This window comes from Mytilus edulis, chromosome 1, assembly GCF_963676685.1.
Source record: "Mytilus edulis chromosome 1, xbMytEdul2.2, whole genome shotgun sequence".
Classification (NCBI taxonomy): Eukaryota; Metazoa; Mollusca; class Bivalvia; order Mytilida; family Mytilidae; genus Mytilus; species Mytilus edulis.
This window is the reverse complement of record NC_092344.1, coordinates 46,583,197-46,609,700: the sequence shown is the minus strand read 5'-3', so window position 1 is coordinate 46,609,700 and position 26,504 is coordinate 46,583,197. Positions and strand designations below refer to the sequence as shown.

The 26,504-nt window shown below is 30.7% G+C and overlaps 1 protein-coding gene across 1 annotated transcript in view; it reads left to right on the top strand.

The window, feature by feature from the left end:
• LOC139513173 (enolase-phosphatase E1-like) overlaps window positions 1-26,028 on the top strand; it is a 32,544-nt gene extending 6,516 nt beyond the window's left edge. The window contains exons 2-5 of the mRNA XM_071301456.1: window positions 1,445-1,553; window positions 6,782-6,856; window positions 12,622-13,430; window positions 22,828-26,028. Coding sequence (XP_071157557.1) covers window positions 12,878-13,430; window positions 22,828-23,885 — 1,611 coding nt within the window. The 5' untranslated portion in view covers window positions 1,445-1,553; window positions 6,782-6,856; window positions 12,622-12,877 and the 3' untranslated portion in view covers window positions 23,886-26,028. The remainder of the gene's footprint in view (window positions 1-1,444; window positions 1,554-6,781; window positions 6,857-12,621; window positions 13,431-22,827) is intronic.
• The last annotated feature ends 476 nt before the right edge of the window (window positions 26,029-26,504 follow it).

The following is a 26,504-nucleotide window of genomic DNA, read 5'->3' as shown; positions in this document are numbered from 1 at the left end:
CATATGTCAAACTTTTTTAGAGGACTGGAGGTACCCGAGTCAATCTTTTGGTCAATTAGCTCTTTTTTGGAGTCAGTCAGACTTTTATATCAGTTTTAACTTTTTCTACAAGTGATTGTGCAACAATTTTAAATACAAAAGTTTAATATAAAGGGAGATAATTCATTATTTGTATTAGATTCTATCTTTAACATGAAGTGAATAAACTAACATCATTGTTATTGACTTATTAGATTAAGAATATTTTATGTGGGCATTTTGTTTGCATGTGAATGATTTAATGACAGAGGGATGTTAATATCTTGTCACTCACACCTTTGTTTATTTACACTTAAATTACAAACAAATGTTAGTCATGATTTAGTGGATAACATTTAGTATGCAAACAAAAATGACTTTATGATTTTTCTTTTTAAATTCTATATCTGAATTATAAAAAATGTAATGATTTAAATACTGACGTCATCCTCTTTAAGGTGTTATCATCAATGTGCAGCTATTCAAGGAGGTTATATTAGATATAATATCTAATATAACCTCCTTGAGCTATTCTAGCAATACATCAGAAATTTATCAGAATCTCTGTCATAAATTAGATTTGATGATAGAAAAATACCTGCTGAAATAAACAATAACTGTGTGTGTTTTTGATTGATTAATTTGTGCTTGCTCTACTGTACACTGCCCCAGCACAAAACAGCAAAAGTAACTATGTTAATGTATGCTTTGTTAATGGAGTTATTATTTATTTTTATGGAAGAAACTATATGTCAGCACTATACTTGATTAATCCTCTTTACACAGCAACAAGGATTCATTATTCAATTTCAGTTAGTTTTTGAAACAAAAATATATGTGCCTCCTTGTGTGGAAAAAGCATTTATCTTTTAAATGGTATTATCTGCCCCTGCTGCTGTATGGTATGGCCTTAATTTAGAATTTAGAGATTTTTTTTAATCATTTTGTTTGGAATGTTGAAATTGAATAATCTAAATTAATTCCTGAACAATTGTTATAGTAATTTCAATTTTTTGAACTTCATCAGAGTACATAGTTTTATTAATTTCAAAATGCAAAATGCCTTTCTACTACTTAAATCCGATCATACTACAAATATAGAGACTGGGGGTATTAAGAGGGGTATTAAGATGGGTATTAAGAGATGGAGTAAATATCAAAACTAAAAAATGAAAGTTTAAAAACAACCTTTATTGAGTTCCCTGATAAATGGAACTTGGTTACTCAAAACAATTATTCAACAATGATATATCTTAGTCTACTCTGTTTCTGGGGCATCATTTGAACATTGAATTTATGGATCTGATATAAGACTGCATTAATTTGCAATAAACTATATTCATATGAATTTCATTTTTCATAATGTACATGTAGCCATATGTTCTATAGAGAATGTTTAAAATAACTTACAAGTTTTCTCTTTCAGGTGTGGTTTCAATAAGACTGACAATAATGCCAAGGAGATTGACTGCTCTTGGTGATTTGCAGATGCCAAATTTTGGTCATAATATGAAGATTTTGTACAGAAGATCAAAGTAAGTAGCTCACAAATTTGGCAAAGGTTGTCTTCCATTATTGTTTATTTGAAAATAAATCACTTATCTGAAACGTTGGATTAAATTGACTTTTAATGCAATGCATTCATTCTGAAAAGTACCTATTTAGCAATCCTGTCTAAATAATATGAATAGCTGCTACTTTAAGGGTAGACTGTGAGAGTATAGCACTACCAGGGATCTTTTCTTCTGAATTATAGAAGTTATTTAAACTATATATTGGTTAAACGGTACTTTTGTGATTTTTGACGGGCCTGCAACTTTTGTCGCAATAGCAAGACATAGCAATCTACTTTCTGGCGACTGCAGTGTCTTGAAATATTCAGTCTGTGGTGAAAGTTTTTGAAATTTTAATAACTTTTTTATTCTATCTTGGATTTCTACCAAACTTGGACCTTGGACAGAAGTTTGTTTATGATCATAAAAAAGTATCCAGAAGTAAATTTCGTAAAAAAAAATCCTGCTTATTTGTATTTAAAACTTATAAATGGACTTTCTGCCAGTTAAAATTACATTCACTCTGTGGTTAAAGTTTTAAAAACATTTATTAGATTCATTAAACTATCCTGGATTTTTACCAAACTTGGAAAGAAGCTTCTAACAATCAAAAGATAGTATCACGATGTGAAAATTTTTATTAATTTTTTCCCCATTTTAGTTGACTCACAGCAATTGTAGCTGAGACACTAGCTTCCGCTGAACCCATACAAATTTTTGAGGGTTATAAAGTTTTCGGACTGTCTACTTTCCATCTGTAATGTAAAGGCAACTGCTGACAGTCAGGATGGATACTGATGACACTTTACACAGTTGTAAAATACTTAATAACAATGAGCATACAGGAATATAATCCCACTCCTACTTGTTAAAGGGGAGATAATTCTCAATACTTCAATATGTGGTAAAAGTCTAATGTAGATGCAAAAACTCCAAAACAGCTGAACATTAATGATGAAACTGTATACACTTGTAGAACACAACCTGAAGAGGTGTATTTAAAAGGAATATAATGCCTGCCTAATATGTTAAAAGGGAGATAATTGTAATGTTCTTACTTCAATATTCTTATATATGGTATAAGAATGATTTTTTATGTCACATTTGTAACATGTGTAACCTTCCTCTAGCTAAGGGGTTAAATTGCAGATCACATGAATATGGATTCAGTTAGGTTGAATAACTTTTAGTGTCAATTGCAATACAAATCACTTTGTTCTCTGTCAAGACAGTTTGAAGGCCTTTGAATGACATTATTCCACAAGTCAATTATCATACATTGTCAAGTAACTAAATTTAAGTAAAGGGATAATTTATTCTGTTTTTCCAATCCTTTTCCCTATTTGCTTGTCTAATGATAAAATGTAATATCTGGACCTAAAGAACTACATTACATTTAATAATAAAATAGCCATATTTTGTATGAAGGATGAAAAAGCCGCCATTAATCAATGTAACAGTACTTTTTTTCAATGGCCAAGAAGGCTAATGGGGAGTTGTTGTTGTTGCTGATATGTAATTAAACTACTGGCATTGTATCTGAATATAGATAGCCATAAGTTTCATAAAGCTCATTTAATGACTATTTTTGCCACCTGATGTTTTCTAATCAGATTAGGTAAATAACCAATTAGTTGTTTCTGTAACATATAAATTTCCAGTTTTCTAGATAAATGAACCTCTGTTTGACACTGGGTTTTGGTCTTTCGCACATTTTCAGAATTGATTTCAGAGCTATAAAAAGAGTATAAGCAAGACTAGCGTTAATGTAAAAAAAATTAAAGGCAATTAAAGTTAGGGATATTTTTAATCATTACTCTTTCTGGATGTACTATTGATATATCTTTATAAGTATAACCCATTTAAGAAAGATGGGTAGAGTATACTGTTTTTGACCAGTCTATCAATCTGTTGGTTATGTTCATTTTCATTCATTTTTTTCCCAGGAGTTATGTCCCTTTGAAGTTTTGGTCTTAATATACTGCTGCAACAGTTTTTCATTGCAACTCTTCTAAAAACAACATCACAGAGTTTCATGAAATTTTCTTAGATTATAAGGACATACTTTGTAGATGTGCATAATGACAGGAAATTATGATTTATTGTTTTTTGTCGAGCCTGCAACTTTTGTTGCAGAAAGCTCGACATAGGGATAGTGATCCGGCGGCGGCGGCGGCGGTGGCGGTGTTAGCTCACTTCTTAAAAAAGCGATATATTTTAGAAGGTGGAAGACCTGGATGCTTCATATTTTGTATATAGATGCCTCATGTTACAAAGTTTCCGTCAGTCACATGTCCATTGTCCTTGACCTGATTTTCATGGTTCAGTGACCACTTGAAAAAAAAGTTCAGATTTTTTGTAATGTTAAATTCTCTCTTACTGTAATTAATAGGATAACTATATTTAGTATGTGCGTACCTTGCAAGGTCCTCATGCCCGTCAGACAGTTTTCACTTGACCTCGACCTCATTTCATGGATCAGTGAACAAGGTTAAGTTTTGGTGGTCAAGTCCATATCTCAGATGCTATAAGCAATAGGTCTAGTATATTCGGTGTATGGAAGGACTGTAAGGTGTACATGTCCAACTGGCAGGTGTCATCTGACCTTGACCTCATTTTCATGGTTCAGTGGTTATAGTTAAGTTTTTGTGTTTTGGTCTGTTTTTCTCATACTTTATGCAATAGGTTTACTATATTTGTTGTATGGAATGATTGTAAGGTGTACATGTCTAGCGGGCAGATGTCCTCTGACCTTGACCTCATTTTCATGGTTCAGTGGTCAAAGTTAAGTTTTTGAGTTTTGGTCTTTTTATCTAATACTATATGTCATAGGTCAACTATATTTGGTGTAGGGAAATATTTTATGATCTATATGTCAGTCGTGCAGGTTTTATTTGACCTTGACCTGGTTTTCACGGTTCATTGCTCAGTGTTAAGTTTTTGTGTTTTGGTCTATTTTCTTAAACTATAAGCAATAGGTCAACTATATTTGTTGTATGGAAGCATTGTTAGCTGTACATGTCTGCCTGGCATATGGTTCAACTGACCTTGACCTCATTTTCATGGTTCATGTTAAGTTTATGTGACTGTTGTAATAAAGCTTTGTATTTAGGATTATCAACATAATATCAATGATTAGTAAAGAAGGCGAGACATTCCAGTGTGTGCACTCTTGTTCTAAAAGTTATCACCCTTTGAATTTAGAATTATGACCATATTTTACTACAACAAGAGTTTGTTAGTGTAACTCCTCAAAACTACACTATTAGGTCCGAGACCACAATTGTCTTCCCTTGATTTTCGATGTTCACAAATATAGTCCCTAGTGTTGACAGTGGGTTACTTGCCATGAATTTTTATACCCCTTCCAAATTTATTTCTCCATGTTTAATGCTTCAAATTGCAAGTAGGGGGTGAACTTACGCTGTAAAAAAATTTGGGTCCAGAATTTTTAAGGAAAGTAGTGATTTGGTCCAGCTGAAAAAGGTTTAAAATTAGCACTTCGGAAGCTGTCAAAAGATTTCAAGACGCCCTAAACATAAAATTGTCCATATTTTGAGTTAGAGCCGATGAAGTATTCTATAATTTTGAAATAATTTGTCCCAAAAGTAGTACAACACACTGTAAAAGTTTCTTTGAGAAAGGGCAGGTGGTATTTTTTTTATTTTCATTTATGTTTTAAAAGAAATGCACTACGAAATAATTGTGGTCTCGGACCTAAGAGGTGAAATCTGTAAATATATAATCTGTACTTGGGCAACTTCCCTAAATGATTTGATGGTGTCCATTTGTCAAATAGCATGAAACTAAAGGATTTAAATTTTTATTTTATAGATTTTCAGCAAAAATGACCAATTTTGGTATTTTATGATCAAAATAGGCATTTTATAGCTTTTTCAATATTGATGCATAAATGGCATCCTGACTTTCTATCTGACAGGTTTTCATGTGCCAATATTTGTGTTTCTATGCCTTTATCTAGTTCTTTTACTTATTTATGAACTCAGAATCTACAGAAAAGAAGCTCAGACAAAATGTGCAAAATGTGTTGTATAAATGACCCTTAATTGTCTAACGCCCTGTTTGGGTGAAGTCAAAAGTGGGGAGCTTGGTACATAAAATTTGAAGTCCATAATAAAGACCTCACTAAATTTGTATCAAAAGCACTTTACAATGTCTATTGTACCTGTTTCATTTCACATAATATCTTTCTTTTCTTCTGTAGGATAGCAAGTGGTTTAAATATAAGCCTGTTGAGAATAAATTGCATGCAAGTTTTTCCCTAAAAAGGCAAAAATCTTTGTATCAGACCATTCTGTTTGTAAGAAAAGTTAATTGCAAGAGTCTTTTTGTGCTCAGATTTTTTGTATCATATCACATAAGTATAGAAATGATAAAAAAGACACAAATTTTTATTTCTTATAGCCTCAATATGCATTTTTTAATGTAAATATGTGGCACGGCCTAAATTGACCCTAAATTTTTTCCAGTCTTACTTGGCCTAAGACCCTTTTAAACTAATATCATATGTTATTTGTAACTTTTCTTTCCATTTAAAGTACTTTCAATACATATGTAAGGATTATTTATAACCAAAAAGCTTCACAAATTTAAAATTGCTGGAAAATATTACATCTTCATGTAAGGCCCCCCTTCATTGAAAAACCTCAATTTTTAGGCGCAGGCTCATATAAATTTGAGCCGATGAAGTTTTCTATAATTTTTATATAATTTGTCCCAAAAGTAGTACAACACACTGTAAAAGTTTCTTTGAGAAAGCACAGGTGGTATTTTTTTTATTTTCATTTATGTTCTGAAAGAAATGCACTACGAAATAATTGTGGTCTTGGACTAACAGCCAGAATTTGATGAACTTTGTAGTAAATGAGGACATAATATTGAGTTCATTTTGTAAGTGCAGACATGAATGTAAATTATTATATTACAAATTTTCTTCTTTAACAATTTTGAACTAATTATCATGATCTTTATTTCAGGTCTATAAATTTTAAATCATTTCCCTGCTTGATTTCGTAGACATTTTTTATGAAATATTGCATAAAAATGGCCCATTTATTTTAATCTTTATTAAATGTTACGTTTAATTTTTAACCCTATATAATATTTAGTCGCACAATGGTATTAAAACTAAATCTAATTATGTACGTACTATTTAGGACTAATCAGATTTGACCTTTTATTTTCCACAGTGAAAAGCAGACTTCTGTTTATAGCATGTTATGTAGGAGAAATGTCATGGAACACAGACATGCCAAAAATGGAGGGTAAGTTAATAATGTAGCATTATTTTTTTTAATTCAGAGGGGGTTTGTACATGCAGAGCTGTTAATTCTGTAAATAATAGCTTAACTTTTTCAAAAAAGAAAAAAAATCATTAAATCAATGTGTACAATCATACTGTAAAATACTGTTTTCATTACTATTTTGATATATTTATAGTGTCAGCTTGCATAAATTATGTATTATCATGGGATTTCATATGTTGTAATTTTTGAAAATAATGTCTGACATTTTATTATTTATTTTGTTGGGGGGTTGGTGGGGGGGGGGGGGGGGGGGGGTGTTTCTTCTAAGTTTTATATTGAGTGTATCAAAGGGGCATTTGTTGTCAAATTTATGATCACTGATTTGATTTGGCTTTAAAGTTATATTTGATTCTAAAATGTAAATCCCAATAACAAAAAGTCATAAGAAACAATTAGCTATGCATGGACTTGATATAATAAATCAGCAAAGACTGCTGATAGTCATTCTACCAAATTCAAACATAAATACAAATGTATGTCTAAGAAGCACATGGAGTTGTGTAATTACATTTTTTGCACATCTGTTATAATTTGGGTTTTTTAAGGGGGCTCCATTGTCTCACTTTTCAATGTTGACATTCTTTTCTTTTTAAAAACTGAACAAACTTAGGGCATGTGTACCCCATCTTCTACAGCTTACTATATAAATTCTAATGCTCAGAAAGTAATAACTGAATTTTACTTCAAGCTTAAACATCCGTAGGATATTGTGATAAAAAAAAGATTGAAGATATCAAGGTGTTGCTTGGTTCTAGTTTTATTGATGTTTACCCCACATTTAATTGAAATAATAAAACAAACATGTACTTAAATGCATCTGTGGCTTTGAGATTAAGGATTTTCCAATAATATTTTGTAAGAACCAATTAATATTCCATGCATGCTCTTATATAATGATGCAGGTTTTAAGTAGAATTAATTAATAAAGATTATACATAAAATACCTAACAAACTTTTATTTTATTGTAAAATTATGGAAAACTTAAGTTTAATGGTGATATCCATACTGATACTCTTTTTTAGCTCACCTGGCCCAACTTGGCCACAATCTTCATTTGGGGATTTCATTTTTTTAAAGTGTCTGATCACCCAGCCAACCATACAAGATGGCTACCATGGCCAAAAATTGAATAGTTGAAACCAAAGCATATAAAGCAAATCTGACAAAAATTGTTTATCAGTCAAGATCTATCTGCCCTGAAATTTTTAGACAAATCTGACAACCTTTTGGTGGGTTGCGGCCCTGAATTGGTAATTTTAAGGAAATTTTGCAGTTTTTGGATATTGTCTTGAATATTATTATAGATAGAGATAAACTGTAAGCAGCCATTATGTTCATCAAAGTAAAATCTACAAATAAGTCAGCATGACTAAAATGTTCAATTGACCCCTTAAGGAGTTATTGTTCTTTAAAGTAAATTTTTGACAAATTTTCCTAAATTTTGTAATCATACAAAAGTCTTCTTCTCTGAAACTACTGAAACAAATTTAACTAAACTTAGTCACAATCATCATTAGGATATCTAGTTTAAGAAATGTATTTGATGACCCTACCTTCCAACCATCATGGCTGACACGGCTAAAATAGAACATAGGGTAAAATGCAGTATTTGGCTTATATCTCTGAAACGAAAGCATTTAGAGCAAATTTGACCATTGTTAAAAATATTCAACAGGTTAAGATTTTTCTGTCCTGAAATTTTCAGATGAATTCGACGAGCTGTTGTTGTGTTGCTGCCCCTGAATTGGTAATTTTAAGGAAATTTTGCAGTTTTTAATATTATCTTGAATATTGTTATAGATAGATATAAACTGTAAACAGCAATAGTGTTCAGCAGAGTCAGATCTACAAATAAGTCAACATGTGCAAAATGTTCAATTGACCCCATAAGCAGTTATTGCCCTTTAAAGTCAATTTTTAACAATTTTTGACAAATTTATGTAATTTTTAACTAAAGTCTTCTCCTGACACAACTGAGACAAATTTTACCAAACATGGCCACAAACATCATTAGGGTATCTTGTTTAAAAAAAAATGTGTTTGATGACCCTGCCTGCCAACCAACATGGCAGACATGGCTAAAAATAGAATATAGGCGTAAAATAAAATTTTTGGCTTATATTTTTTTAACTAAAGCAAATTAAAGTATTATTTCATGCATCAATTGTAAATAAAAATATCCAGTGAGCAACACATGCTCTTTGGAGCTTCTGTTTTGTCTTGCCTGCAATATTGTTTATGTATTTATAAGTGTTCTTCCTTCAACTGATTGCATAAAAAAAAGTATGCTAAAAAAACAGAAACATTGCACATTATATATCTTCAGTTTGGATTGAAAAATTTATGCTAAATACTCAGAAACATAGCATATAAATCAGCATTATAGCATATATGTATAAAGATAATAAAAAATGTGGAATGACATTAGCTTTCTGATTAAATCTTTAAGAATTTATGCTTAAAAATCAGCAACAAAACATATATATCTTCTGATTCTTTATTGATTGTGGAACTGAGCTGAACTGTAAATCATAATATACAAAGATCATTTAGGTCTAAGAGCAGTAGTAAATTATATTGTAGTGAGAATGTCAAGGATTAGGCCATTTCTTAAAGACTTAGTACAGAAATCATCTGAAGGAGCAAAGATATATTTACTTCATTAAAAGCTGTCTATTTGATGAAGGAGCAATTCACATATCTTTATTGGATAATCGTTGAAACAGAACAAATGTTAAGACATGTCTGTAATAAGATTTTATCCCTGAACGGCCATTCAGATTATCTCAAACATCAGATAAGGTTGAACAATATTGTCTTCCCTATCTATTTCATTGATTTTGTTACTACATGTATAAGGAATCTTTAATTTCCAGGGATTAACTATCAGATATTTATTTGTTTCAGTACTGGGTCTGTTTAGACTGATTGTCTACTTCCTTTCAAAAATGCTTTACGTTATCTTCAAAAAAGTTTTAGAAAAGCAAATATTGTCATTACACTAGTAAACCAATTTTGTTTCCTTGACCCCTCAAATTGAAAAAGAAATTATAAAATTATTCAATAATTCAATGATATGAAAATAAAGTGAAAAAGGCTACTTATGATGTCATTATTATGTCTTAAACATGTTGAAATTAACATATTTAACCTAAAATACAAAAATAATGAGATCTGGTGTCATTGCTATGGCACAATTATCCCCTAAATTTCAAAATAACGTAGAAATGTATACCATCTGGCATCAATTTATAGCCTTCAACCATGAGCATAACCCATACTGTATAGTTATATACATAAGGTCCTGACATGACAGAATCTCAAACAATTCTAAAGAAGCACAAACAACACTTGCTTAAAGACAAAGGACACAGAGTAATGATCTAGAGTACTCACAGTTACTGAAACTGTCACCAACAGATTAAGTGCAAAGATTTTAGTAGTTTATTCTTATGTTGTATTGTTATACCACTGTTCCAGATAAGGGCAGGGATGACGCCTTCAAACATATTTAACCCCGCCACATTCTTTCTGTGTCTGTCCCAAGTCAAGAGCCGGTGTTCAGTGGTTGTAATTTGTTCATGTTGTCATTTTTGTTATATTGGATAATTATTTTCTTTATATGAATTAGGCTGTTAGTTTTCTCTATTGAATTGATTCATATTTTTTAAGTCAGGACCTATTGGCTTATATAGATGACTATTCGGTATGGGTTTTTTTCATTGTTGAAGGCGGTACACATACCTCTTTATTTTTACAAAGATGCCAGAAATAGTCTGAGAATTATGATCTTTTTCCTACTTATATATATAATATAAAAAAGAAGATGTGGTATGATTGCCAATGAGACATCTCTCCACAAGAGACCAAAATGACTCAGAAAATAACAACTATAGGTCACCGTACAACCTTCAACAATGAGCAAGGCCCATACCGCATTAATGTCAGTGGGCAAAAAATCAGACTATTATACCTACTCCATTTGGCTATAAGTCTTCTTAATCAACAGTTATAAGATAATGATTGATTCTTAAAGATGTTATATCGTTATAACAAGCATGGATTTGTTAGTACCTGCCCCCAATAAAAAAAAAAAATTAATTTAAGATTATTTTTTTTATGGGGAAAAATCTGAAATCACTAGTTTTACAATATTTTGCACATTCTGATATTAGTGTCTCCCTAAATAAAAGCCCTGTCAATTGAACTTTTATTTTACCGAAGACATGCACATATTGGAAAATCGCCAGGTAACATTAACATACTAATACTTATTATTTTTATGGGATAAACTGTTACAGATTCCAGGATATTGGAAAACCATGAATTTAAGTATCAGACCATGTAAAAAGGATGCAACTTTCAAGAAAAGAGATTAACATGAATAAATCCTACATTTTTTTTTAATTTGATGACCTTTGATTATACAAAATATTTATAACAAGTTATGAAATGGAAAATTAGCATGGACGAAAAAAATACTGGAAAAAAATACCAAACAATGCACTGCAGGTAATTTATATTTCTTATGAACACAGGTTAGACTAAAGTAAAAATTATAGTGAAATTTTTATAGAACTTAATTAGCATTCTAAATAGAATATTAAAAATAGTAATTTGTAGATTTTTTTGCATGATTCTTAGGGACTAGTGCCATTCTTTGTCAGAATCATGGCAATTTAGAAGAACTTTAAAACATGTCAGGAAATGATCCACACCCTAACCATTCTCTTTTAAAGTTTCCTCATCTTCAGTTAAAAATGTTAGGTCTTTCATTTCTAATTTTCTGGTAATTTAAGAAATCTCTAGATATATTTTGGTTAGAAGGATTGCAAATAATAGAGTTAGTTCCCCTCAATGAATTTCTGGTGCATCTCAACCAAATTAAATTTGGAAATTTCAGAACTGGAAAGGAAACGAATGTTGTATTCATGCGCCATTGAACATTTTGGACATAAATTAATGTAAACTTTAGCGGGTTTTTGTTTGTCATGTTTTCACTACATGTACTACCTGATTCTTAGGCATATTGGCACTTTGGAAATGCTAAGTGATATGCCAATTCTGGACACTGTGGTTTTAAAAACAAATTATGATATTGCCAAGCATTTAAGTGTTTTGAAGTGTACAACTTATTTATAAGCACAAAAATATCTGGTTAGAAAACAAATCCAAAAAAAAAAAAAAAAATGTGAAGGATATTCAGATGTCCTTGACACATTTAACCCATCTACAGATAAAAGAAGACTTATGTGCAATTCTTATTTATAACTAAATACATGACTACAATTGTACAAAAACACACACTTTTCTGCCTGTCCACAATAAAACAGGTGCATCATGGTTACTGGTCTTGGTCTGTACATTTGACAAGTGTAAAACCATTAAAACGGGAAAACCAACAATCTAATCTATATAAAAAAAACAAGAAACGAAAAAACACTCATGAACCACATTATCAATCAAAATAACTAGCCCATATTAGTCTATTGTTTGTATATGTGGTTCTTTCTATTGCTTGTCGGGTAGGTGGTGGATTGTTCAGTTGCTGGTGTTTGCAATATTATATTAAACAATTCCTATTAACTTTTACATACAAAAATAAGTATAAATAACATAAAAAAACTTATTTGTTCTTAAATTAGAACACAAATAAAAATATATTGAAAACAGAATGATTAAAGATAGCGGTTTAATGTCTCTACAATACATTGTCTTTCAGGATCAGTATTGACAGTATTGCCTTGAGAATGGATATTGTTGTTAATGTCTAATGGAACTAAAGTATTAGAATCAAAGAAGCTAGTAAAAAAGAGATCAAACCTAAAAGGAAATAAATCTTAAAGAATAAGAAGGCAAATCAGTTATAGATGCAGTAGAATTATACAACCTCAAACAATATTTCAACAGAGAAGCAAGGTGAAAATAAAATTCTTTAAAAAGGTTATACAGAGAATTCAGAAATATATTCTGTCAAGATGGAAAATGGTATCCACGACGAACAGACACCAGATAATGATAAAACTGAAAACCTGAAAGTGTCTGATGAAGGCAGTGTTAAAACAGGGGATGCAACTGATGGTAAAAATGGACAAAATACTGCTGAAGAAGATGATGACAAAAAAGGGGAGATAAATGGGGAAGATATGGTTTCCATCCCAGACTACACTCCTCCACAATCAGCTGATGCTTCGTTTTCAACAGATGCAAATGATGTTGAAGATAATAAGAGGTTAGAAAATGATCCATCTGAAGACCAAACAACAAAGGATACAAATGGAACAGATGAAGATCCAGTAAGACCAACTACTAGTGAAAAAGTTACAAGGCCAACCAACACAGCAGATGACACCAATGAAATATCAGGTCAGAGGTCAAGGTCAGGAAGTGATAGCCAAGTTCCTGCTCCTGTCACGAAATCTGAAGATCCTGATAGACCAGACTCCTCGTCAAGTGAAGAAACAGGTTCATGGATATCAAGCTCATCAAGTAACAAGTCAGACAAGGAATCAGAAGCTCAGACTAAGGAAGGTAAGATCAAAGGTGACATAGACTAGGTCGGGGAAGAAAATATAATTCAGTAATTCAATTTGTACATTAATCTGATTGGAAACACTCTTATCAATATTACATCACATTTCATCAGACTATTGGAATCCACATGGATACCAATTGCGCTCCTCTACTTTCAGATTTGTTTTTGTATTCCTATGAAGCAGAATTTATCCAAGGGCTTGTACAGAAAGGAGAAAAGAAATTAGCCCAGTTCTTTTAATTTCACCTTTCGGTATATTGATGATGTACTGTCTCTTAATAATAATAGATTCAGTGATCACTTATATTTAATATATCCAACTCTTGAAATTAAAGATACTACTGACACAGATAAATCTGCTTCATATTTAGATCCTTTTCTCAAAATGACTACTGATGGTAGGTTAAATACCAAAATTTATGACAAACGCAATGATTTTAATATTCCTTTAGTCAACTTTCCATTTCTGTGTAGCAACATCCCAGCAGCACCAGCATATGGAGTATATGTGTCTCAATTGATACGTTACTCTAGAGCTAGCTCATAGTACGTAGATTTTGTTGAACGAGGAATACTGCTTTCTCAAAAGTTGCAAAGACAGAGCTATTATGAATCAATCAAATTAAGGTCATCACTCGAGAAATTTTACGGTCACCATCATGAGCTGATTGGCCTTATGACAAAAATTTGTCAGAAATCATATCTGATATTCTTCCTCAATCATAATTACTTTCCATCATTACCGAACTGAACAAAGAAATAACAGGACGGGTGCTGTATACGGTGCAGGAAATGCTTACCCTTCCGGACCACCTGATTTCACTCCCGGTTTTTAGTGGAGTTTGTGTTGTTTTTTATTTATTATTTATAACTGTTGATGTAAATGTCCTTTGGTTTTGTGAGTCTTTGTTTACTCCTTGGTTTTGATTGCAATTGTCTTCATGTCACATTTGAAAATCAATAACATTTAAATACATTTGTAATACAGGTACATTATCTATTCAGGTAAACAACTGACCAGGAATGAATAAGATATTTAAATTAGACTTCTTAATTTAGTGTTATTTGATAAATCAATTCAATGCTTTAAGTTCATTAATAAATTTTGACAAATGTACTGATAAATGTTTTTTATTAGTAACTCTCTATGAAATCTAAGATATATACATGTACATGTAATATAATTTCCATAATCAATATCAGTAAAATGTGACTAAACAAATTTATTTAGACGTCACAGTAAAATGTTACAAAACAAATGTATTGAGACGTCACTAGAAGCCTTGAGATAATTGACCATTTAAAGTTTAAATATGATATTTTCTTAAAAGTCCAATAATATAAGATAAACGCTGTCATTGTGTATTTAACTGATTTAAAAAGATTTCTTTCAAGTAATTTGCACATTTGTTCATAACTTGGTTATAATATGACAATGTCAGCATTAAAGAGGTAGGCATTTTAATTCATTAGCAGCATGGTTCTGTATAATTGTACAAAAAATACAAATCTATGTTACAAGATCAGTATATATACATTATTGTGTCTGTTTGAATCAGAGTAAGACCACTGTGTATCATCAGTACAGCGGATATAGGTACTAACCAAGAGACCGTGATCGATTTTGACCTCACACGGTAACGAAAATCTTTGTTTTGTTCACATTATATCAATGTGTACATCAATCTAAACATAATTTTTGGTTTAATGAAATGATTTGGTCGTAGGTTGATGATGAGAGATGTCTCATTATTTTCTCAAAACATGAACGATTACTAAAAACATGTGCAAATACTTGTCAAAGAAGTTAGCACTCATCTCATCCGATATAATTCTATATTCATTGCAACTCTTTTTCTGATAGAAGGCCACTGTGCGTGTGTAATAAGTATAGTTGTATCAATAATTGGCATTGAAATCTTTCATGCATATGTTTTTTTCCATACTTTATTCCGAAAAGAAGTGTTGTGTACAGTGTTTAGCTGACCACATAAATCCTTCTGTATGGTGCATAGTTAAGTTGCTGTACACCGTACACAAAAACTAAATTTTCATACTGTGTATTACCCAAAAAGTTTCAAGAAATGAGTAATCACAGATAGGTTTATGATTAGTAACTATTACTTTTGCCCTGTATTAGCTGTCTTTCAGGTAAAACATGTAAATGTCTCAACAATTGTATCGAAATTGAAAGTTAGTGTTGACATTCACAACTATTTTCGCATTTACAAGTTAATTGTTCTTATTAGAATATAAAATTTGTCTTATAAATAGGAAACAATCGATGCGAAAATTATTTTGGAGCAGGAATTTCAGATGTTGAGAAATGTACACTGAGTGTTGATAAAACAAAACAAAGATTTTCGTTACCGTGTCAGTTCAAAATCGATCATCCCGGCTTGGTTAGTACCTGTATCCGCTGTACGATGATACACGGTGAAGACCGATACCAAATAATGCTGTTACAGGCTATTTAATACAAATGTTTGTTGTGAAAGTTAAAAATAATAAACTTTACGGTGACCTATTATTGTTATTTTCTGTGTCATTTTAGTATCTTGTGGAGAGTTGTCTCCTTGGCAATCATGCCACATCTTCTTTTTTATACTATTTATCATTATGTTATTTGTTTGGCTCCATTGACACTGTTATTCTCGATAATTTTAACGAAACCTTGATATTGTACATTTCTGATTATTTTTTCCCTTTAGAATTTTCTTAGGAGTTCGGTACTCTTGTTATTTACTTTCCCTTCCAATGCCTTGCTGTCAGATATATAAACATTTATCGGTACATGTATATCAATTGTTTAGATAAGATATAATTCATAAAAAAAAATTAAATAATGATCTTATAATGGGCTGTAAAAAAAGTTGTAGAAGATTGGTTGTTTCTGTTTTCACATTAACTAATTCTTTGAAGAGAAAATGAAGACAATTATTTTTGGAAAATGTTGTTCAATAATTGATAAGCATGTTCCTGACATTGGGGTTATTAAACTGATAACTCTGGTCCATTACAGGGTCTTATTGTTCATACTCCTTCATATTATCATCCCTGAATTAAAGCACAATAGAACACCTAGATTTGTACTTTTGAATGTTTACTAAACTTTTTTTGCATCTGTGTAAAAAGAAATGTCAATATTCGCACAGCGTCACGAAATGTATTGTGGTATTGTTTTCTGGGGCCTAATTGAGCTTTATATGTAAACTAATTTGCCGTTATATGGAAACTGACTAGTTAATCAATACGTTTATAATCAATGCTTAATTACTGCCTTATCTATTTGATAAGAGACACAGAATTAATTTCTACTTTTAATCACCTGTGCAGGTACAAATCCAGGTATTTGTATGAAATCTCCGTAATTTATAGATAAATATTACAAAAGGGAATCCATAGATGATAAATCTTTTTATGGTCACATAAGTCACTTAAACTCAGTAGACATATTACACTTGGATCAACTACAAGTTATTACAAATATAAAGGTAAAGTTAATTTAATTGATTTAATTGTTTTCTTAATGCTATAATGAAAATATCTGTAAATTATTTTAGTAAATTAAATGATAATTATAAAGGATTTGTTGGTATTTTTTTTTTTATTGTAAGCCATATCCTCTAATAATTGCTCTTCCTGCATTATAAACCCTGCTCAATTTTAATTTAATGGTGTATTTTCCTTTGCTTAGTTTTTATTCAATGTCCGTTTTATGTCCTGCATGATTTCTACTACATGTTCTGATTTTTACCTGCTTAGTTTTTCATTCAACTAAAATACTATATATATACTTATTTTTCCTTTCTGTACTTAAAAAATGATAATATTTGGCATACATAATTTTGATTTTTAATCAGTTCAGATATGCTTCTATTATCAGCTTTCTTAACAACACAAAAATTGAACTTTTTTCATTGTTAAATTTTTATAGACATAAGAAAAAATATAAAACAGTAACTATTTATGAATGATTTCTTTTCAGTTTGTGCAGTTTATTTAAAAAGTTACAACATGTATTTTGCAATCAAAGTTTTATAAAGTATGCTTAGATGTTCCTAGGTCTTTATTATATAAGTGCTTTCTAAAGAAACATATTTCAACTTGGCCAAAGTTATCAATTTTAGGAGTGTTTTATTAAAGATTTATTTGACCACTTACTCACAATGTGGGTAGTATACCGTCTTCATCTCACATTGTCCCTTTCATGTTCATCTGTCTGATATGTTAAATATTATCATTATGGAATTTTATTATGTTGAGTTATACTGTATAAGGGACTTTCAGATGGTTTGACAATATTATGATTTTTATTACACCAATTGAACATGATGCTTTTAACGCAGTGGGGTATATTAAAGCTATAGGCGGTTTCAGGCGGGCCTGGACCCCCCTGTTGTGGGAAAAATTTGATTGGTAATACAGTGAATGACTGGAGCAGGCCCCCTAGGTTCAGTCAGCACACCCCCCCTTATAAAAAGTTCTGGATCCACCACTGAAAGCATAACAATGCCTGCATCTTCTACTTTCCCCTTTGTATTATATATAAGATATACAGCAGTGCTTTCCATTTATAACTAGAAATATAAGTATGCAGTCTTGATTTAGTGCTAGCAGACTAAATAACAGAATTTTAAATTCAATCAAAATTAAAGACTTCATTCCACATGTCCCCAGAGGTTCTCTCAATACCAAATATTCTCTGCTGTGTAATATCTTCATAGTTCAACACAGGACTTTCAACTGTCCTTAGTTATTCTTTTCTTTTTTGTTATATATATGACCACTCCTTCTTATAGTTTCCACATATAGACATATTAAAATATCCAGAACGCATATGAACCTGAGTGAACTTAAGAAATTGCAATCTTGAATTAATTAATATTGATTTCAGCAAAACCAATTTACCAGCAACCCTTGAAGGATCTTGCACTATTTTTCATTAATCAAATAAACTTCAGCTCATCTATTTGGATATGAATATTTTGAAAGATCTAAATGCCTGAAGGTTCATTTCAGATGTTGGCGAAATTATTTTCTCTTTAAGAAGTTTCTAAGTCATTTCATTATAAAGTAAGGAGATTTGGTATGATTGCCAGTGAGAAAACTATCCCCCAGAGACCAAATGATGTAATTGTTAGCAACTATATGTGGTGTATGGCCTTCAACAATGAACAAGCAAGCTAGTGATGAGTCTGATGACCCTGACATAAGAACTAGAAAAACAATTAAATTAGACCAATGGCCTGATCTATGTACAAAACAACAAACAAAAAACAAATACTGTAAACAGGGAAATGTTCGCGGCAGTTTTATTTTCGCTATTTTCGCGGTTATGAGTGAAACGCGAAAATAAAACGACCGCGAAAGGTTAAGGGAAACTCTATTTATAAAAGGTCACAGAGAAATCGCGAATTCAAAACGGCGCGAATTTAGATTGTGTTAATAAATCGCGAAATAAAGACAGCGCGAAAATTTCCCTGTTTACAGTATGATAAACAGTAACAAACGACAACAACTGAATAACAGGTTCCTGACTTGGAACAGTCACATACATAGTATGGCAGACCCAGTTAGACTTAGATTTGTTGTCAGAGTCTTGGCATTTTCTAGTCATTTACTTCTGTCCAATGATTTTTTTATGGCCTAGCAACAAAGTTGTCGGTGCCATATAGTTGTACCCTTGTCCCAAATTCCGAAATTCCGTCATTCCGAAATTCCATCATTCCGTCATTCTGCAACAAACCATTATAAGGAGTTTTTTTCTAAACCCCTTTAGATATTGGGCTGATTTTTGGTGTGTGAGTTAACCATGACGAGATACAGGTTGAGTTTAAGTTTTGTTCCGCTCCTCTAATTTTTGCTGAAATTACGAGCTTTGGACTTTGATAAATTGTTGAAAATAACAGTTATACAGACTTTTTTTCTAAACGCTTTCAGATATTGGGCTGATTTTTGGTATGTGAGGTAACCATGACGAGATACAGGTTGAGTTTAAGTTTTGTTACGCTTCGCTAATTTTTGCCAAAATTACGGGCTTTGGACTTTGATAAATTGTTGAAAATAACAGTTATACAGACTTTTTTTCTAAACGCTTTCAGATATTGGGCTGGTTTTTGGTATGTGAGGTAACCATGACGAATTACAGGTTTAGTTTAAGTTTTGTTCCGCTTCGCTAATTTTTGCCGAAATTACGGGCTTTGGACTTTGATAAATTGTTGAAAATAACAGTTATATAGACTTTTTTTTAAACACTTTCAGATATTGGGCTGGTTTTTGGTATGTTAGTTACTCATGATGAGTTACAGATCAAGTTTAAGTTTGGTTCCTCTCCATTAATTTTTGCCATAATTAAGGGTTTACAACTTTGAAAATTGTTGAAAATCACAGTTATACAGACTTTTTTTCTATAGGCCTCCACATTTTGAGCTGAGTTTTGTTAACAGTTAATTTATAATTATAAACATATCAATGTGAGACTACCATCATGTTTGTGATCCACATGTGTTATTGAAATTGCAGATTTTTCAACCTTTTGAGACGGGGCCATTTGTGTCGCTTTGACACATCTAGTTTTTAAATTTTGTCATTTGGTTGTTGTCTCATTGATGTATTTCCTTAATCTACTTTTATTCATACATAGTAAAAATATAAGTGAACCAACACCTTGAGTGGTGATTATGCGGTAGGGTAAAAACGTATTATTCATACATGTGTAAATTTTAGATTCTTTGAAATACTATTTCAATCTCTCCAGTAATCATCTAATGATCAACTACTGTTCTTTAAACCTGACTTCTCAATTTGTTGAAACATCACTGCTGTTTCTTTAGAATAACTTCAGTCAGTACATGTTAAAATAACTGTATATGAAAATAAATAAAAGCAATAATGTTGTAGGACTACAAAGCAAATTAATAAATAATGATTTTCTTATAGCCAATTTACTAATTGTGTATGGAAATTTGCACTTTTATTATTAAGTAATAAAAGTACAGCAATGTGATGTTTATTCAAAGAATAAGACTATTATTGACTGTAAATGATATTACTCTATTTAGCTCATCTGGCTCTATGGGGCTAATCGCCATCCATTATGTCTATCAACAAATATTGTCATAACTTTTTTAGAAAATTACTCATCAATGATAAAGAAGAACATAGGGTAAAATGGGCTATTCAAAAACTGAAATTAATAAGTAGAGACTCTAATAGCAAAAAATATCAGCAATACATATTAGATCTACTAAAATGATAAATGGCTGAAACCAAAGGATAACTTATAAATAGGAGTTGTTACCCTAAAATGACGTAATTTTGGTGTGTTTTGTTTAATATTTTGAAAAAATATAATAGATATATGTAGAAACTGTAAACAGAAAAACTAATCAGTTGATCAAAACATTTATATTTGATAGGTGACCAATTCAGGCTCTAAGGAGCCTCTTGTTTCATCAATAGTCAGTAATTGACACTTTAGTTAAGTAACGGACCATGCAAAGGCTGTATAGCCAGTCAAGGTCGTTACAAACTTCCCTCATCATCTGTAGTTTAGGATTCATTCGTCAGTTGTCTCCCATAATAGGGACATACATTTTCATTGACAACGAATAGATAGCGTAAGGAGCAAATTTTTCTTGTGTAACCTTCAGATCCTTAAATTACATTTAATATTTTTGTTCATTTAGCTATAAACTATTCATACCAGCAGTTAATTTTCACTAGAAATTGGTTAAAAAAACTGATATATTACTTTCAACTTTTCATGATTAAAAGACAATTTTTTGTCCTTTATAGAACCAATCTAGCTATGATTGACAAATAGAAGCAATTTGTATTTAAAGGTAATTAGCAAATGGACTATTGGCAGCATGTTAATCTTAATATTAGGACCATTATCTATACAGTGTGAGACATTGCTGTCAGAAAGATGAACCACAGTGTAAATCTGTAATTTGAAGAAGAAAAAAACTGCAGAGTAAATATGTGGCAAAAAGTCAAACCTCCTGTTCTTTACTGAGGTCTAAGGCAAAAGTATATATGAGGTCTTGTAAATTCTTAAATTATGATGTACTGGCCTTTTTGAAAAGGCATACATGAGAAAAGTACTCAATTTGGATCAATTTATTTTAGTATACATTACCTGTAATAAAAATTGAAAGATGCATGAAAACCAGAAAATATAACGTTTTCCCAACATTGCAGCAATATTATAACACTTGAAATTTATTTTAAAATTAATAATTTGAGTCTATACTCTTTATGTGTATACAGGTATAAAATAAAAGCTTAAATTGATTTAAAGTGACTTTGAACTGCCCCTGGTCATCAATTTACCCAAGGCATGTTTTCATGATAATAATAAATGTAAAATAAACTAAGGTTGGATTAGGCTTTTAAAGTGTCGAAAACTACAAAATCCTTTCTATAATAAAGTTATATTATTTGAAAGTTATAGGTTGGGAAGAAATAATCAATTTTACAACAAAGCCATCTTATACCAATTTATCAATCTGGTGAGCGTTTTTTTGTGTGAACCCTGATTCAGGGTTACAAATGTCAAAATCATTGTACATTTTCTTTGTAATACATTTTATTCCACTTCTTCAACTTGACTTACTCTAGGACAGAAATCCTGACACATATCTATCATGTCTATACATAGCTGTATCTATGATTCTAGAATGTTTACAATGCAAATTTGAAGATTTTTATTTAATTTTGTATTTAAAATTTGACCTAGCAAATATGCATTATGTACATATGGTGTCCTGAACTTGTAACTTAAATTAGTTAGATTTGGGGGTTTGTTCAAAATATTTGCAAATACTTGTATTTAGAGTATTAAAAGTCAGATTGTGTAGTTATACATCATATTTTTATTGTGACTTAAAAGTGAGTGTCAAGTGATCAAGGCAAGTTCTATAAAACTGTTAATTTCATACATCAATTAATTTGAATTTTAAAGATCTTTTAATTAGAGTTGCTCAATTATTGGTTTTCACATGATTTTATTTGTTTTCACATGATTTATAGTTATGACACTAATTTGATTAGAAAAAACAAAATTTTTAAATAAAATTAATTATAAAATTTTATGTTTAGCATTGAAGATAGGTAAGGAAAAACATCAATAGATATATACATATTATATGAAAAAAATCAGAAAAAGGTAATACTTTACTTAACTAAATGTAAATGTTTTGTTATTCTTAGCCTCAATATCAAAATCTTATCATTTTAATTTACTTTTATTGGCATAATGAAAGAGATAAAATTGTTTATAACAGAGTGTAATAGTTGTTTACGACACATTGAGTTTACATTGCAGAGATATTCAGTGTTCACTTGTCAGGACTAATACAATTACGCAAATTAAACTATTTACAGGTAAACAGATTGTTGAAGGAAGTGATGACCAGTTAGCAACTAGTAGTCCTCAAGACAACAACCAGGGATTAGGTAATATAAGTGAAGAACAAAAGGTTGAGCAAAGCCAAGAAAACCAGGAGGATACTATAGAGAAACAAGAAACCAGTCCAACAAACAAAATGAGTTCAGAGGAGAAAACTGTTGAGCCTGTTGAAACTGTCGCTGAAACACAGAAGACAGATGATGTAGAACCAAAGACAGATGATGTAGAACGAAAGACAGATGATGTAGAACCAAAGACAGAGGAAAATGAGACAAAGAATGTAACAAATGATGGACAGAAGGAGGAAGAAGTAACAAAGCAGGAAGAAACAAAAGAACCAGAAAAAGATACAACTGCTGAGGAGGAGCAAAAAAGACTGGAAGAAGAGAAAAAAGAAGAGGAAAGAAAGAAATTAGCAGAGGAGGAAGAGAGGCGTCTTTTAGATGCTAAATTGGCTGAGGAGGAAGCCTCTAAAAAGAAGGCTGAAGAAGAAGAGGAGACAAAGCGTCATGCAGAAGAGGAGGCAAAACTTCAGGCTGAGGAGGAAGCAAGAAAACAAGCTGAAGAGGAAGAGCAGAGGAAAAATGCATTACTGAATCAGCAGGAATCTAAAGATGCCATGCAACAATTGATTGACGACAACACAAGATTGGCTGATGATGCTAAGACCGCTAAAGAGGAACTTCAACAAGTCACAGAGAAGCACAAAGGTGTAGAGATGGAGTTAAGTGAATTAAGGAAAGAAAATGATGAAAATAAGGTTCAAGTGAAAAATTTACATGAAGAACTCGAGAAATTAAAAAAGCAAACTCCAGGTACGACAGAGAATGAAGATAATGATGCCCAAATAAGAGACTTGCAATTGAAATTAAAACAGATTGCTCATGAAGATGAAGAAAAGGAAAAGAAAATACAAGAATTAAGTAAAGAACTTCATCAACTTAAAGTAGAATTACGTCAGAAAAGTGCTGGACACTCTAATGATAGAAATGCAGCTGATAATCCCAAATCAAAATCTTGTGTTATTTTGTAAATCCATATTTAGGATAAATAGAACCATGAATGATATTTTCTGAAACATATTCTGTGATAGGTTAAGTTTGTGAAACCAACTGAGTCTTTGGTGCATATTTATCTCAAAGTAAGTGTATATTGTATAAATGTAAATTACCATTTAAATTATTGTACTCTCAATATTTTATTTTTTTTCCATTTTCGTTGTAAATGGATTAAATTTACAAGAATTTATTTTCAGACTTAGTTTCAATAAAATCTATTATTCATTTTTCATGATTTATTTGATTTAAAAGTAAAGGGTACTAAAAACTTTGTGAGATTTATTTGTGAAATTGTTTAATATGTAAATTATTTTTATTTATTTTTATAGAAGAATGTAGATTCCTTTTAAGTGCAATCAAACTGATAAACCAAACTAATTTATGTATAGATATGTAAATTACCCCTAATTTGTAAAAAAAAATCTTGACTTTACATGTTTATACATATTAATTCTAAAATTCATTTACTAACCAATTTAATTGAATATGAGGGTCTATACTAGAATATGATTTAGAAAGCAGTTTTCTCTTAGTATGAATATTTCCCTTATATATCAGCTACTCTTGATAAACTTTACTAAGTAAAGAACATATATTTTAAATACATTCAATTATAAATGTCCAGAAAAGAATAGATTATTTGACTCCTGGATCTAAGCCTATTATAATAAGTTAATTGTGATAGGGTCAATTTCATCAGTGAGGAAATGGAACTATACATTTTAAGTAAAATATGGATATGGTGAAAAAGGGGGATTCGTACAAGAACTTTTGTATAATGTATGTACCCTTAAGGCCCTGACTAGAAATTCTCATTAGACTTAAGGTCTAAAAAAATATTTTCCACTAATAAAGAACTTTTGTATAATGTATGTACCTTTAAGACCCTGACTAGAAATTTTCATCAGACTTAAGGTCTAAAAAAATATTTTCCACTAATATAGAATTTGTACTAAGGCAAAATATGTAGTGATGTTAGTAAAATCACATTTTTGAATCATTCATACTTTGATGACCCCAGTAGTTGAGACCCTTGCTGGATGATACCAGAAGTTTGTTTGTAGCTGCTAAGCACCCAGTGTTTATAATAGTTTACTTTTACCTTTATAAGAATGGACATTTAATTAATCTGATAGCCTTTAATCTACTTTGATTATATGTATGAAAGTCGTGATAAGAAAGTGTAAAAATTATTTTATCTTATATCAAACTTTATAATTTATTTTAAGGATTTTCAGTCAATACCAAAGTTAAATGTCCTGATTGAATTTTTTAGTTCTATTTATTGACTGTTATGTAATTTATTGATAACATTCTATTTAGTCACAGAGGTAGTTTATTTGTACTGCATAAATTATTATTGACTTATCATGTGCAATTTAGATTAGGGGAAGGGGAATAACTCTAAATAATCATGAATTTATTTTTGGTGCAAGATAAGCCCAAAAGACCAAATATGAAGGAATTGTAATGTGCATTTCTTAGATTAAATCTTAGCAAAAGAAGAGAGTCAAAGTTCTAGGGAACCATATCATGTTTTTATAATCAATAGTAATGTTCTCTCTAAAGCTTTTAAATTAGCTGATTATGAAAAATAAGACTTTTTATTTGAAAAAATGCACCTTTTGTTCTTTTGACATGTTCATATTTATACATAAAGCATTTTCTTTTTCTAGTCAAACAGTCAAAATAATGCATCTGTACTTTTTTTGGAATGAAAATTGTGATGTATAATTTAAATTCCCATAACCTTATTTTCAATCTTTCACAAGAAATTTTGATACATAAATTATTTTAGTCTAATTTTTTATGATATTGTAAAGTTTGATTATTACTGTGTTGTCCACCCAAAGAACATAAGAAGATTTTTCTTCTCAATATATCAGTATGATTTTATGAATCCGTCCAAGGACATTTTTGTTTTAAATCATTTATAATAAATTTGAATATAATTTACACATAATGCCAAAATTAGTATTAGAACAACATTTATAACAATAATATGTATGTTGAATATAACTATTTTTTCTAGATTAAGTTTCAGGTTTTGAAATTTATAAATGATTTATCTGTAATTGTTACAAAGTACATGTAGCTTTATAAAACTTGTTATTGTCATTTTGTTTGACTTGTTACTGGTCTGATTACGGTGGATCATAAGTGTATTTCCTCAGATAGAATTTTCTTATACTTTGCTGAAATGAAGATTTTACTATGCTTTTTTCAAAAATATGATAAAAAGCATGGGTCACCAGGCTATTTTTGATTGATCCAAGTCATGCAATATTGCCCAAATTTGTATTTGTTGTTCATGAAAAAAATCTTTTTTGAAAATTAAAAGACATCTATGAGAAAGAATTTCGAAACAAAATATGAGAAGATAGCTTTATAACTTACCATATAATTTATTACATAAAAAAGCAAGGTGGAACGGAAAAGTAAATGATGAGGAGTGACAGCCATATTGCCATCACCTTGTTTGTCAGTCGATTCCTCCAACAAATATTTTAATCGCATTTTTTCAAAAACTACTATTATTTCCTGTCAATGGAATGGGTTTACAGGGCATTGCTACATTTGGTCCAATTGAACAC